The following is a 15,825-nucleotide window of genomic DNA, read 5'->3' on the forward strand; positions in this document are numbered from 1 at the left end:
TCCATTCATTATGTCTTTTTAGAGCTGCAGCCTCTCCACAGCATGACCAGTAATGGTACGTAGCATGAACACCCACGTGAACAAAAGTCAAACCTTGCCTCTTTCACATGGATTTGGGCAGGGAGCTACGGGGTCACTCATTAGTGTTTCTCCCTACTCCTGCCACAGTGTTTTAACTCATGCATTTCCAGAACAGCACTGCCTGTTCCTGGGTGCCAGATGGGGCCGGGTGGCTGGGTGGTGAGCAGGGAGCACCTACATTCCCCAGGCTGCAGCTCCGTGCTAGGGGTGCACCCTCTTGCGTACCCTCATATGGTCTCCCCTCACCTGCTTGAAGTGGCTGTGGGTTATACCCTTACACTGGCTATGTCACACTGGGTAGACACCATCCCAGAGGTGGTGCCGCCCTTAACAGAGGTTTGTGGTAGACCAACAGTAGGAGAAAAAAAAAAAATATAGAGCAAGGATTAAGGGTTTGAAGCATTTTTTCCCTATTTCTGGCATCTGTCGGTTCCTTCACAGTCTTGTCATCGTTTAGGAAAATGTCTGCTATATATACACTTAGATCAGATGCTCTGAGATCAGCATCTAGTGTAATAGATGAGAACAAAATTCTTGTTGATGTTAAGAAGAGAATTTTTATAAGTTCTTGCAGGTTAGTGATTCATCCAACATTTCAGTTGTGAGGAGCAGCCCATTATTGGCATGTCCAGTGGAACTTGCCAGGGAGAGACCTCCTGGGTACCAGAGCTTTGCAGTCACTAAAGTGGAGACAGGTTGATGTTGAGATGGACTAAGTGACTGGCCTGTGTTCCCTAGCTGCCTAGCTAGTTCTGTTCAGTGTCTTCATGACACCACTAGCCTTCCACAGATTAAAAATCTCTAGGTAACAGTGGAAATATTGTACTAATGGCTCTGCAGATTATGACCTGGTAGCCTTGTACTATTGCATTCCATAGGTTATATGCATTCCATAAGTTATATATTCCATAACTATTGCATACAAGGTTATATGAATGTTTTTATATTAGGATATGGTGGAAATTCTCCATGTATCCTAACTCCACTCCCCTCTGAACAGTTCTTTTCAGAGGACTGGGTAGGCAAAGGGGATGATAGTATTGTGCTGACTGTTAACTTTGGAGATGATTGTGTTTTTATATACAACTGACAAATACATGTGTACCAGAAAAGAGAGCAGTGGCTACAGTCCATCTGCACCAGTCAGTGTCAGATAGGACATGAATAGATTTTAACTGATTTTCAGAGAGCAGAATTCAAACCCTGTGCAAAGAGTTGGGTCTGGTCTTAAAGCAGGACCTTGTGCTGATGCTTGGGGGTATTTCCAAGCAACATCCTAAGCGTGTTGCTTGGTAATACCCCCAAATACAACTGAAATTGGTTCTAGGATTTAGTCCCTGTGTCCTTGCTGAGACACCCCATCCAGCACAGCATGCCTTCAGGCTCTGGGGAGTCCGGCCTCAGAGGGCAAAGGCTCTGCGCACACTGAAAGCACAACCGAAACCCTGGGTCAGTTTGGTGGGTAGTAAAAGGGGTAGTAAAATTGCACTAGCTCTGTTGAAGCAACAGGAGAAGCAATGGTCCTTACCAGTTTGCATTTGTTCTTTCATGACGAGATGGCAGTTTGCCCAAAAAGGCTGGAGCTGGCCATTTTGTACATCTGCTACAAGCTTCAGCTGTTGTTTCCTGCATCTTTGGATTGCTGTAGTTGACCAAGACAACACCATGGTCAAATAAGGGCAAAGTCTGTAAATAAAAGCTGTTTAAATGCCAACAAATAACAAATATGCTGACTCTGGAGGTTGACTGATTGCAAATTATTTGTATTTTGTAGCTTGTGTTTTCAGCTCTACCAGACTCATTGACAGTACTATCCCACATCTAGTTGTAAGCAACTGGAACCATTTAACCACTTAATACTTCTCACAAAGCATTCTGCAATTTATCAGCTTGCTTTCCAAATATCTCATTCCTGCTCCTCCTCTTTGATCCCTGAGAATAGCCACCTATGGACAACTCTTCTGAGCCATATACAATGTGTCTGCTTGAGATTACAGAGAAATCCATGCCTGGAGAGTTCTCTAGAGTCTGAATTTCTAATTCCTATGAGCTAGTAGAGCTCTTTTGCCCTCATTTTATTTAGATTGACTCAGCATCAGGCTTTTTGGTTTCTATTTTCTCGGTCTGTTGCAGCAGGGCTGTTAGGATTCAGCTCACAGAGACTTGTGACAGGAGAGCCATCAGCTGTGCTTGATCTCAGAAGGAAAGGATCAAAAAAGTCGGGGCAATACTGGGGAAAAGGGGCTGCTGAGGGAAGGAAAGCGATGTGTGAATTATAACTGAGCTTCAGCAGTATTAAAATGGGCGAGACGCAGCCCCTTCCTTCCTCACAGCTCCAGCAATTTCACTAGGGCTGCACACCTGAGGACGTCAGATAAGGGTCTGTCCTGGGGGCCACAGACCCTGTACCCGAAGGGCTCAGTTCATATTTCCAATGCAGAAGAAAAATAATTACTTGCCAACCTGAGATGCAGCTACTAGACTGACCAGAGTGGTGAAGGAGACCTTTTTTTGTCTCAGGGAAAGAAAACAAATGGAGTGTATTACCTGGTCTGGCACATCTGAGCATCAGCTGAAGGCGAGCGGCCGACTCCCAGGATTAGCACCCTTCCTCGGTGGGGAGAGAAATCATTATACAAAGTGGAATGAGGCAAGTGAAGTTTTCATTGCAGATGAAGAGTGGGAAACACTGCTGACAGCCAGCTCAATGGGCTGATGAAACAGCAGCCCCAGGGAGACTGTTCAAAGGCTCTTTCGGTTATTTAATGAAGTGTGGTTGAGTTTTGACCCCTCAGCTTCAACGCCTGAGGTTTTCTGTGGGTGTTTTAGGTCTTGCTCCTATCCCTGAGCTCATTGACTACTCGGAGAATTTTTTAAATCATATTTCCCTAGATTTGTAATGGTTTTATTTCTTGCTGCATGAAAGGCCACGCAACTGACAGAACAAATTCATCATATGGTGAAGCCGGGAGAGGGACCAAGCTGGAAGCACTGGGAACAGGAGGGGACCTCAGCCAGCTTGGGCAAACCACCTCCCCAGGCATGGCCCGGTGAGCAAGGCTCCAGCATTTACCAGTTCCCATGGCACTTGTAACAACAGCAGGCTAAAGAAATCAGTTTTATTTAGGGACAAGGGACTTGTCTTAAAACTTTTGACCAAGTGCTTTTAAACCACAGTGGATAATGCACCGTACTGCACAGCACACTCCTGCACTGGCGGGGGCTCCCATTGCCCTCATTAGCAAAGTTTTATCCTTTGCAAAATGCAGGCTTGCTCCCCCTTCTCCAGAGGTTACTGCCAGGAGCACAGCTTCTCCCCCCTCCCTCCCTCCCGACCCCCGTCTGGGGACCTGCCCTCCCGCACCCGACCCCAGCAGCAGCCCTGCGGCAAACACGACCACAGCTGGGGAAAAGCAATGCCAGAGAAACACATTTTCAGCTCCACTTTGCAATTTAAATTAAGGAGAAGGACCCAGGCAGGCAGCCTGCAGAGGCTGCTCTGTGTGTGGCTGCAGGTCTCTGGCTCAGATCACCAGCACCAGTGATATTGCTGTAGTCCTCCGTGCTGGCATGGGACTGACGGTGAACGACAGCACGTCAGCCTGTGATACCGTAAAAATATCTTAGCTGAGGCTGCAGCGATTTTCTTTCGCTGGCCCAGCACCTGTGGTGCCATCAGCCTCTTGGCTAGAGTACATAGAAGTCATTGTTGTTCGACAGGTCGCTGTAATGGCAGAGGGCAAGAGTGGGAGCCTGCGCCGGCAGGGGCTCGGGTCGACTTCTGCCCTGAACCCCCTGCGCCGCAGGCCTGCCCGAGCTCAGCTTGCAGAGATGAGTGTCCCACCTGGGCTCAGCCACAGCCCGATGCTTGTGCTTGAGTCTGCTGCTGCCATTGCAATAAGTCCCACAACACCGGCACGTCAAGAAGTGCTTGGCTCGGTGTTTGGCCTTTGACTCGGGGGCCGTGGCCGTCCCTCCAGGAGCAAGAGTCCCTGCCGCAGTGCCCCATGGGTCAGGCTGCCCTTTCAACTGGCTCCTTCTTCTCTGGACAGGGTCCATGCTGATGTCCGACTGCGAGGAGCAGCTCTCGTTCCAGCTGGCGCCGGCACTCAGGCTGCGCAGCGGCAGGGCGAGCCGCAACGCCTTCCAGAACTGGGAGCTGGAGCGCTTGGACTTCTCCCCCTTCCAGGTGACAAAGGAGACGGACTCCTTCAGCTGGAGGATGCTGGGGTGGGTGCACTGCAGTGGCCTGTACTCCACCACGATGAGCTTGGTGGCGATGGCATTCTGGCACATGATGCCCAGCTTGAACTCCAGCAGGCTGATGCTCTTCTCCGTCAGGTAATCAGGACTCAGGACCACGATCATCCTGCGGCTCCTCTGGATGAAGTCAAACACGGCTTCGGTGGTATCTAAGAGTGCAAGGGCAGAGGAATTGGGGTGCACAAGGGGGAGGGAGCAGGGAGAGAAAAGCTGAAGGAAGCTGTTTGGTGGCATACCTGCACAGATCCCCCCTTCCCACAGAGGGAAACCTGGCACAAGCCCAGTGACTTTCGACTTGCCCACGCTCCTGCTGACAGGGACTGCAGGATAATAGCAGCATTTTTGCTTTGCAGTGGGTTTTGGAGAAGGCTGAAATGGTAAACAAGAAGCCAGGATGGCAGGATAAGCCAGGACCGTACTCTGACTTCTGCAATGCACAACATCACTCCTGTCTGGGGAAGTGCAGGTGTTTGATAAAGGGCAGGTCTTGTTCGGGAACCACCTGCCCACAGCTCTGGCAGCCCTTTGCATGGGGGGAACAAAGTGAAGCAATCACGTCATCACGCCACAGCTCACACTGCCGAGGCTAAGACCCACCTCCCTCCCTCTCATGCTCTCTCATCTAGAAATGGAAGCCTCCAAACTTAGAAAGCAAAAATGTCAGCCTTAAACCTCTCCATCAGTTCCCCTACCCATGATAGGCAGTGAAAATACTGTCCTTCAAAGCATTTCTTGGGATTAATTGCAGTTTGTAAACCTCAGCAAGATGCTTGGCTGGAATGGGGCCAGGCAAAGGCAGCATCTCTTGTATTATGAATGTTGAAAAGCAGAAAACCTGAAGGATGTCCTTGGACTTCTATGGCTTGGGATGCAGTAAGCATATTGAAGGTGTCATGGCTAATGGGTGAGCAGTGGAAAGGATGAGAATTAATAGGGCTGTGGCACTTAGCAAATTAACCCAAGCTGATTAACAGAACTGTAAAAACTTAAAATACCCCACCCACTTACTTAGTGCTGGTGCCTGAGATGGCGGGGGGGGACCTGAGGACAAGGTGGTGTTCAAGCAGGACAGGGATCATTGGAGTAAGAGCACTTGCACACTCAGAGAGAAATCCTCCTTGTAGGAATGCCTTGCAAAGGGCTGTTCTGGGGAGAAGAGCTACCTGCTCCTTCTGTTGCCTTTCACACTGCTAAAGCCTGGATTCCTCAGTCTGGAGTCTCCCTCCCTCCCTGCCAGTGGAACACTGGTCTTTTATATAAATAAAAATATTGCTCCTTCCCTGCAATGGCAATGCCTTTTATTCTTCCAGCACTTGGCTGTCTCTTATCGCACAGCAGAAGGTGCACCATGTTGCACCTGGATGCATCTTATTTTAATATTGTATAGAGCAATACTTTTTTTCAAAGATATATGACCAGCTGTAAAACTCATTGTCACTAGATTATTTGGGGACCAAGAACTGGGGATAGGAAAAATGTTTGAACAATAATATCCTAATGGAGAAAATAAGGCACCGTTTGGTTCTTTAACACAATACTGGAATTTAAATCAAAATATTTGGAGTATTTTTTTCTTGTATACGAGGTTTGGAGGGATTTCCCCCCTGCCCTGACACACACAGAAACACTGATTCATTTAAACCAAAAGTAGATGATAAAGTCAGTTCTGTCAGGATTGTTACTTAATGCTGTGAAACGTTCATACCACCCTATTTCAAAGGCACAAAGAATTGGCACCAATCTCCCATTTTACTGAGTCCAGACCTCATTCAAACCTTTCTATAACTGATTGAGATCTATTCTGAAATCAGCCAAGCTTCAACATTTTGTGAAAGAAAAAGCTCCTTTGCTGGTTTGAAAGGTCTTTCTTTTTGAAACTGGAATCACAGAATCATAGCGAAATGGAGGCAGGAGCAGCCCTTGGGAGGTAACCTATTCTACCTGCCTGCTCAAAAACCACAGGTTCAATTAATGTGAATTATTCCAACACTGTTGACATGAAATGTTTTGATTGAGCTGACAGAGATGGTTTTCTTTTATCAATTTTGAATTTGCAACACTTTTTGAGGCTCGTTTTTTTTGGCACAGAAAATGCTCAAATTCCCAAAGACAGATTTCTGAGAATGCAATGCTTTTAGACTTGGCTGACCAGAATACCTCGGGATGTTCATTTTACAATGTAATCCCAGCTCATGAAAAATCCCGAGTGTCCACTTCGCAATGTACAGGCAGAATGGTCCCTCCCAGTGACACCAACAGCACACGATGGGACAGGCAGCAATAACGCTGTGGGGGTTTGGGTACCAACAGAGCTGGGAATTTGATACTCTTGGATATCTGCTTTATACTAAAAAACTTCCACCTTTACTATGTGGTTACAAAGAACACTGCATATTTTTGTTGGTTTACTTGTGTCTCCCCTAATACACCCCAGAGATGTAACAGAGGATTATAGGAGCCACACATTTGTCCCAGCCCAATAAAAGCTGGGGGGCCATAGATCCCATGCCGATATCCCACAGACCCCAAATCCATAGATTGTCACAAGTATTCATTTTGCTAGTGGTCTGGAAGTGCTAGGCTCTTTCTCAACTTACCTGCTAGCATGCAAACAAGGGAAAAAGCCAAGAAAGTGCCTTGGATGAGAAAATATGAAGCTGAATGAACCTTTTCTACCCAGCTACCTGGAAGGTGATGGGCAAAGCAGCCTAAGACTGAGTTTGATTTCTGTGGTTACGGCAGATTTCCAAGATTGCTATTCAACATTCTGGCTTGGTCTCTCAAGCAAAGGGATGGTGTTTCCTTCCCATCTTTCTATCTTGTTATTGCCGAGTGAGCACTCTTCAGGTCAGAGACTTTCTGTGTGCATGTTCACTGCTGGGTGACATTTGAACGCTGCATGTCACCGTGTTTCTGCTTGCACGGCCCTGGTGGCAGTGGTGGTGCCTCAGGATCTCTGCAGGCACACCATGAAGAGCCAGGAAAATGTCCCCCTCTAAGGAGGTGTCCCCAAGTCATCTTGATGCTGGGACTACACAGTCATCTTTCTTTAATGACCTTTCACAGATGTAATGGGGAGGAAAATGATACTTATGAGAAATGCACAAGGACTGAAATGCAAAAGTGAAAATGTTTTATTGAAAAGCAAAATAAAATAATACTGACACTTCACAGACCAAATATCACAAAGGTAAAAACATACAGAAAAGAGAAGGGAAAACTCTGGAACAGCTGTACAACATCAAATGGCGGGGGCGGGGGGGAAGATATTGTTTCCAATTTGTGCCACGCTGTTTCCCCATGAAATAACAATGAGGAACTTTGTATGAGCTGCATATTGATAAACGTTAGGTTAGAGCACAGAAACTCAAATGAATCACCTGAACTAGACAGATGCTGTGACAGAATCCCATAATGGAAACCAAATGTGGCATAGGATGAAACGGCAGGCGTATCTGAGGTGCTTTGCAGATCTGCATTACAGCTGGGACTAGGGTTTACCCCTGGCCTGACAGCTCCCAGCAAAGCCAGTGGTAAAGCTCCTGGGGGAGCAGAGCCTGCTCCAGCACTATTCCTTCCATGCTGCTCCCCCTGGACCTCTCAGGCCCTCTTCAGACCATCGCACCTTTTGCCCTGTGGGTGCTTTCCTGATGTCTCTCAGCAATCCTGTTCTGGGGTTGCAAGAGCACCAAGGGCCACTGCAATGTATGCCAGAGAAAGTCCTGGTCCATTGTTTATTTGGAAAACTCTTTGAATAAAATCAGCAAAATAAATGAGGTGGATTTAACTTCCTAAAATAATCAGACTAACTAAAACATCAAGCAAAAGTTCTCTTGGTACCTCAGCCAAAAGTGAGATGTGATGTGGTGAGGTCTGGGATGTTGATTGAATTTATGCATATCTTTGAGTCAATTTTTTTAAAATTAAATTGGAATCTAACACAGTTCTGCTTTGGCCTCAGGGCCTTCCCTCTGCCTGCAGATCTGGCAGCCGATTACAGGGACGCTGAAAACACAAACAAAAAGGTGAAGCTGGGCAAAATGACGTGGTTGCAATGGCTTCACAAAGCTGAGCATCGTTTTGGGTGCCATCTCGTACAAAAGCAGCTTTTTGGAGTGTGGGCAGCAGCTCTGCCCCTCCACAGACAGCCACAGGAGAAAAGCTCATAACAGTAAAGCTTTTAAGCACCTCTGAGCAGATGAGGCGCTCCACTGCCTTCAGTGAAGCTGACTGCAATTTTACTTGCTTAAAGCAAAGCGTACTTGGGGAGGGAGGATGAAAAGGAAGGTGAAGAAGAAGCTCGATTTGTTCCACGTTTGCACAGTACCTGCCCAACGGCATGGGTGGCTGTGGCTCCCCACTGCCCTGGAATAACATTATTAATCATAAGATGCTAGGAGCAAGGGGCTTTGCTGATGCCAGCATTCAGCCCCACACCTTTAAGGCTGGGCTGTTTACTGGGATGCCCTCGAACCTCCCTGCTCAGCTGGGTGAATAGTGCATAGACTCCAAATCGTAATGCTTTTTTAATGCCATTATAAATGGCTATGCTTCACCCACTGGACACCAACAGAGTGAAAGCATGAGTCAGAGGTGACTCAGGAGCAACCATTATCAACAAAAAATAAGCATGCACTTAGTGTGCTTAATACTGAATTCCACAATAAAGTGGGCAGGCCCTTGCATTGGGAGCTGCAGGAGTATGGAGACATCCCCAGAGCTTGTAGTTTCATGTGAAAACATTGTGAACAACAGTACCAGTCAATGCCAGGGTCCCGCTGTGCTTTGGTCTGTCCTACAAGGGAAGGGACACTCCCCTCCTCTGTCTGAAAAGCCTATCTGCTGGGGGTTAACTCACCAGGTCCTCTCCTATGCCTGCTGCCTCCAATTGAAGCAAGGACGGGTACTCAGTGGTTTTTTTATATTTCCATTTTATGCAAAGGTTGCAGAAGCTGAGATACATCCTCTGTTCTGCAACTCTAGGCTGGAAACAAGATGGGTGGAGACTTGCTTTGTAAAGCCAAGGCTAGTTTAAACCTGAGCCCTGAATTATGAGTGCTGATGTTGTTCATACCCAGGCAGAGAACACTGAGTCTTCATAGAATAGTTTAGGTTGAAAAGGACCTTTAAAGGTCAACTAGTCCAACGCCCCTGCAACGAGCAGGGGCATCTTCAACTAGATCAGGTTGCTCAGAGCCCTGTCCAACTTGACCTTGAATGTTTCCAGGGATGGGGCATCTGCCACCTCTCTGGGCAACCTGTTCCAATGTTTCACCACCCTCATCAAAAATATTATCCTTAAATCTAGTCTGCATCTACCCTCTTTTAGTTTAAAACCATTACCCCTTGTCCTATCACAACAGGCCCTACTAAAAACTCTGTCCCCATCTTTCTTATAAGCCCCCTTTAAGTATCAAAAGGCCACAATAAGGCCTCCCCAGAGCCTTCTCCAGGCTGAACAACCCCAACTTTCTCAGCCTTTCCTCATAGTCTTACCCAGCTGGACAGAGCTAGTAGTTTTTAATAAGTTCAAATAAGTTTGTAGGGTCTCCTGGGGAGTTGGACATATATCCAGTGTCATCCCAGAGGCCTTGGCAGCACCTTGCATGATGCTTTCCCCCAGCCAGCAGCACAGAGACAGTAGGCAAGTTCAGTAGTAAACTGGAGTTCCTTGCAGTGCTTGTGAAGTCCCTGAGTTTATTCTACAAAGAAGCATCTCAGACATGCCCCATGGCCTGTCCTAATGAGAGATTTCCCCTGGATTATGGGCATTACAGCCCTGAAGGATCTGGGGTACTTGGGAGACTGCAGAGTCCCGGAAACTGACCACTTAGTAGAAACGCTACAATACAAATATCACCTAGCAGAGCTTTTTTTTTTTCTTTTCTTTTAAAAATGCTTTTGTAACAGCCATTTCACATTGCCAAACTATCTGAATGCACCTGCTCCTACAGAAATGTGGGGAGCAAAGATGAGGAGCCTCGAGTCTATGCTCCCCCCACTGAAGCAGAAATCTGTGATCCCACAGTGATCAGAACAGCCACCTTTCAAACTGTTCCCCAGCCTCTGCAACAGGGACCAACAACCAGGAAGGAGTGAAGACACTTAGGAGAGGAAAGGAGCTCTGTCCTGGATGCTAATGAAGGTCCCATAGGAACTGGACCTAGGAGTATTGGCCTATACAAATACCATGCTATCACAAGGTGCTGGCTGCATCCCACCTGGATAGCCCACATTTAGACCTTGAGCCCAAGGCTTGTGTGGCTGATGACAAGGACATGCATTTGCAGAGAGGAGGTGTATGCATCTTTGGTCTCTCTACTGCCAGGGCAGTAGAAAAGCTGCAGGGAGGCATGACAGTCCTCTGAAATGCTTGGGACGCAGTCCTTCATGGCAAAAACCCTGAGTTCCTTCCCACTCCCTGGCCTAACTTGTGGATTTTTGGGGTTTGTTTTGTTTTGTTTTCTGATTGTGTCAAACATTTTTCAGGGATACGTATGAGCGCATCAAGGCTCAAACTCCTGCTAATTTTTTTCACTGGCATTTCCACCTGCAGCTGCTTCCAGAACCTGCCCTTTGGGAACTTGGATTTCTCGCCTTTCCATTTAATGACAGTCAAGGCCGCCTTGGCCTGCTTCAGCTCCTTCACTTTGCTCTTCTTGATGGCTTTGTACTGCACTAGAATGACTTTGATGTTGCCCTTGGAGGCCATATTCTCTAGACCAGCCTTGAGCTCCAGCAGGGCCTGTGTCCCCTGCAAGACGTAGTTGGGGCTCAGGACAACAAGTAGACGTCGGCTTTTCTGGATGAAGCTCAGGGTTTCATCTGTGACAACTGGGAGAAAGAAACATTGAAGTGGTTAGTGATGGCCGAGAACATGCTGCTGAGCTGCTAGTGTGACACCAGGTGTCACTTGAAGGGAACAATAAAATCCCTTGGAGGCCCTCTCTAGAGACTATACTGGTGCTTCCCAACCCTGCAAGCAATTCCAGTTACGGCCTCCTACACCATTGCTGGTACCCACTGCCCCATACAGTGACATCTTCTACTCCCAACCCCAGGCTGCCTACAGATGTGTTTCCTCCTCCCCATGCTACCTGGAGATGCCTGAGGTAGCTACATCTAAAAGGCGCTGTACTATGTGGCAGTGACACCACCCAGTGCTATGAGGATGCCATGTGGCCAAGAGGGCTGCTCTGGTAGGCTCAGATTTAGCTTCCTTCTAGTGAGAGTGGAAAAAGAAGCTCTCTGGAGCAAAGCAGGAAAATTGCCAGCTGGACAGCACATGACCTCAAGGAAAAGACTCAGCCTGAAGAAGCATCGGGAAGTCCGAATGCCTATGCTTACATCCTCCCCTGGCAGATGTCCAGAATGACTCTGGGTAATCCCTTCACTCCTCTTGCCTCGGTTTCCCCCCACCAAACACGCACAATAAGTATCTACACCCTCGCTGAGTGTCCTCATGGGTTAATTTGCTTTGGAATTACTACCAACCTAACTCCTGTTACTCATCCAGCTATTCCTGTTGCTGTCATCGATGAAAGCAGATTTGAGTATTTCTAGAAGTGACAAGTAACCTGCTCTGAAGACTTTTAATGAAGTGTCCCAAAAGTGACACCCTTTGAGCTGGAGACATGTCATGGTAACTGTGGATCCTCTTTGATTTTCTAACATCTGCAGGTAGACTGTCCTTAGGTACTTTTCTGTAATTAATGTGAAAATTCCTTGTAAGTGTGAATCCCAGTGCTTGCACTCTCTGCTGCAGGATCTCCCACACTTCATTGACAAGGGAATGCTCTTGACTGGTCAGAAAATACAATGGAGAATAAAATAATGCTGACAAGCAACTTCATTTAGCTGTCAAGCATGTTTGATTAGTTCCTGTCAGCAAACTTGCAGGATAATCCATCTCCCACTGTTTCTTCATCAAGGACAACATAACTCTCTATCCGTGACACAGATGCATACTCTGGAGGCATGACACCAGCTGCCAAAAGCTACTTCCTGGCCCGCTGTGCTTCCCCAAGAAGGAGATTAGTCAAATCCCAGCTAAGAAGCAATAGGAAAGCCCCAGCAGTGTTGCAAACGGCAGTGCAATGACGAGCCACCCCAGCAGTGCTCCGGAGGGCTGGTGCTGGATTAAGGGTGGCAGCGACTGCCACAGTGAGCAGGGATGGGAGCGCTCCAGGTGGGAGGGTGAAGGGCAGGAGCCCAGGAGAGCTGCGCTGGGAGGAAAAGGAGACCCTCCAAAGGGAAAGGGGAAGGATATCAAGAACCAGCAGAGGGAATGGGAGGGAGATGTACGTCTTGAGAAACAATTGGTGAGAGCAGCTCAGAGCAAACCTACTCTTAGCCTGGCACTGGCATCAAGCAAATAGAGCCTGGAGGGTGCCCTGCCATGTCATCCAGGCTCTCTCTAGAAGGAACAGCATCAGGACTGCAGCTGTCTCCCTGTCCCTTGAGGCACACGTATTTATTTGCCCTCAAACTTAGAGGTGCTGTGTCCTGGCAATGATCTAGGAGATACAATAAAAGATCCCAGACGGATTCTGCTCCCTCTGTCACGCGGCTTGGCTGGGACTCCAGCAGTCCCTCCTGTCCTACCCAAAAGGGACCCCAATGGACTTTATCAACACAGGTTCTGTCATCAGTGGGGTGCTGACCCAAAGCCCATGAATTCAAAGCGGGGCAGTCTGCACTGGCAAAAGTTCAGGCTTTGAACTTTTAGTAGGCATCAGGTATCATACATCCAACTGAGCCTCCAGGACACTGGAAATTGTTGGCTAGATTTGTGCCCCTGCTGTGGCACCTGCGTGACTATGCATATCTGGAGAGTTTCACAAACTTCCATTCTTGGTGATTCCCTTCCATCCTTCCTTGTATGACTTAGCTTGAACAGTGAAAAAACTTCTACATCTTAGTAAAGAGATGAGTCTCACTACCTGCAACAAAGTACTCTTAATCATAGCAGCTTAACTGTATGCCATGTTAGACACAGACTCTCTAATTAATGAGGGTGAGTGGGAGGCCTTCTGGGAGGGCACGTTATCTTCTCACTGATGTTGGCACGGTGCTCTCCACACCTCCCTGAAGCAGACACTCCTGGTTTTTACAGGCACTCACCATTACCCTCTGTGAGCTACCAGCCTGGTCCAGTATCACACACCCCCTGCCTCTTTTCTCTCTAGCCTTGACTTTATCCCCTTTTTTAAAGGCAGCTCAGAGGGTTTGCATGAAGGTCGGTGGTCCGGTTTCCTCATGTTGATAGAGCAATCACTCCCGCACATCACTCCTGGGGAGAGCAACTGAAATGACCAACCACCACCACTTGCCCACCACAGCCTTTTTGGTGGCCTGGAGCATCTGCGACATTGTCATGTGAAGCAAAAACATTAGAAGATACCAACAAAAGATCGTTAATAGAGATGGGGAAAAAACCAAAGGATAAAGTTAATCTGGATAGGCCAGTTCCTATCAATTATCAGTACCTCAAAGAACAATAAAGAGAGGATGCACACAGAGCACAGCCCCCTGTGAAATACTCACTTCCCCCAGGGAGGCTGTCTCTGTCGAAGATACACAGCTTGTATCCAAACTCGTTCTCCAAGACTCCCCGCAGCGTCAGCAGCACAAATTCCTCCTCCTCCGCATTGCGTGCGTAGGACACGTACACATCGTACTCCTTCCCGTCTGAGCATTGGGAGTGCAGAGAAACACAAACGGCAGAAGAGACACACTTGTGATACTGTGCATGCTGAGCCTTTGACTTGCTTCATGGGAAAAGCAGGTATGAAGACACGCTTTGAGCCCAGGCATGGCAGGTTAAGACACATCAATTTCCATAGTTACAGGACAGCAGCGCTGCCTCTTTGATTACCCAGCCTGAATGTGCAGGTACCCAGACGCTGCTGGGTCGCTGAAGGCACAAGACCGCAGCAAGATAACCAACCCATTCTGTCCAGGGTCCTTTTGTCTTGACATCTCTGACATCGCTTCCTCTCATTGCTGTCTATCCACATGAGCAGTCCCACCAGAGACTTGCACCCTGCCTACACCCTCTGAGAGCCGCCGCACCCCCTTGGCAGGTTCACACCACAAGCTGCGAGGGTTCGAACACCCTCCTCATCCCACAGAGGAAGAAAGCTCAGCTCAGAGTCCCAAGAGATGAGCTCCCAGTAGCACAGGGAAGCTGTGGAAGAACTGAGGACAGAAGGGTGATTTCCAGATCCATCCTTTTGGATGCCTTCCCACATTTTAAAGCAAATCATCCTGGATTCGTGAATCCTTACATAGTCACCAGAGAAACCAGGGACTTACTGAAACCTGGTGACTTATCTTGACGATCTAGATCAGATGAAACAGCTAACCATCGGCAGGGTAGCCCCCCAGGGAGCCTGACACATCTATGCTTCACCTCTGCAGAGAATATAGAGGACTTCTCTCTTCTTTCCCCTGACCCAAGCCTGACTCCTCTTGCTCTAAAATGACCTACACAGCTGAACACAGGTATAGAAATAGAAGGTCAAAATGTCATTATGCTGCTAAGAGGGTTAAAAATAGCTTATATGAAAATTCCCATATGAAAACAAAAGGTCTGGCCTGTAGCAGGATAAAATAAATGCAAGTTCTTTAACTCCTTACCTAGAATGGTTTCATCTGTTCCAAAATGAGCCCGATAGAAGAGGACCATTTCAAGCCAATAAACGTGATAGATGACTATCAGCATCACAACGAGCAGGATGGTTGCCCCCAGTCCACAGGCCAGCTCCACAGTGTACTTCGGTGCTACAACTGGGTTTGAAAAGAAAGAGGTGGTCTGCTTTACAGAACAGGTTGGGCCTTCAGCTAAGCAGGAACAAGCTTGTGTCACATGCAGCCAAACACCACAGAGGAACAGCCAAGAGCCAAGCTGGCCCTTCAAAGGAAGGTGGCCAAGCCAAGGCTTTTCTGGCACGACACGTGATGGCTGGCCACCCTGGAGTCCCCATTCTGGGTTACTAGGTCTGGTTGGGCTGGCAGAGCAAGTCAAAGCACAGGCTGGACTTCTGTCTCTGAGCAAGACCCTGGGAGCAGACAGATGGTAGAATGACCTGTTGATGGAAACCACCTGCACAGTCCAAAGCCAGCTCATGAACGTGACTGTCTCAGCAGCATATGCAAACTCTTGGGGCAACACAACAGCACTTACTTCTAGGAGAGCCAGCCAAAGCTCACCTGCAGCAAAATAAAGGCAATGGCCATCATCTTCCCTCCCCATCAAATACACACAGTTCTTGTGGCTTTTCCCAGACTGACAGCAAGGATATAACTAGCCATGGCCTGATTGTTTTCTACCAGAAAAGAAGAATCAGAGTTCATTACAGAAAAGCTGAAATGCTTGCAAACAAATAGGACAACCTGTGGACATCAAGCCAGAACATCACAGGCCCCCCTCCAACTCATACAGTGTCTGTCACACCACTGCTGCTTCTTTGTATTATG

At 47.8% G+C, this 15,825-nt stretch overlaps 1 protein-coding gene across 3 annotated transcripts in view; it reads right to left on the reverse strand.

Moving 5' to 3' along the window:
* Positions 1-3,768: 3,768 nt before the first annotated feature.
* The window catches only part of IL1RAP (interleukin 1 receptor accessory protein), a 32,289-nt gene continuing 20,232 nt past the window's right edge, over positions 3,769-15,825 (reverse strand). For 2 of the 3 annotated variants that reach the window (XM_072867197.1, XM_072867198.1), the window contains exons 8-10: positions 14,986-15,135; positions 13,891-14,034; positions 7,456-11,178 (exon numbers count right to left, since the gene is read on the reverse strand). In XM_072867197.1, the coding sequence (XP_072723298.1) occupies positions 10,733-11,178; positions 13,891-14,034; positions 14,986-15,135 (740 nt within the window). In that variant the 3' untranslated portion in view covers positions 7,456-10,732. Of the gene's footprint in view, positions 4,494-7,455; positions 11,179-13,890; positions 14,035-14,985; positions 15,136-15,825 lie in introns of those variants that run through there. The other variant, XM_072867196.1, reaches the window with a different exon arrangement.

The sequence above is a fragment of the Ciconia boyciana genome, chromosome 7 (genome assembly GCF_034638445.1).
Source record: "Ciconia boyciana chromosome 7, ASM3463844v1, whole genome shotgun sequence".
Classification (NCBI taxonomy): domain Eukaryota; kingdom Metazoa; phylum Chordata; class Aves; order Ciconiiformes; family Ciconiidae; genus Ciconia; species Ciconia boyciana.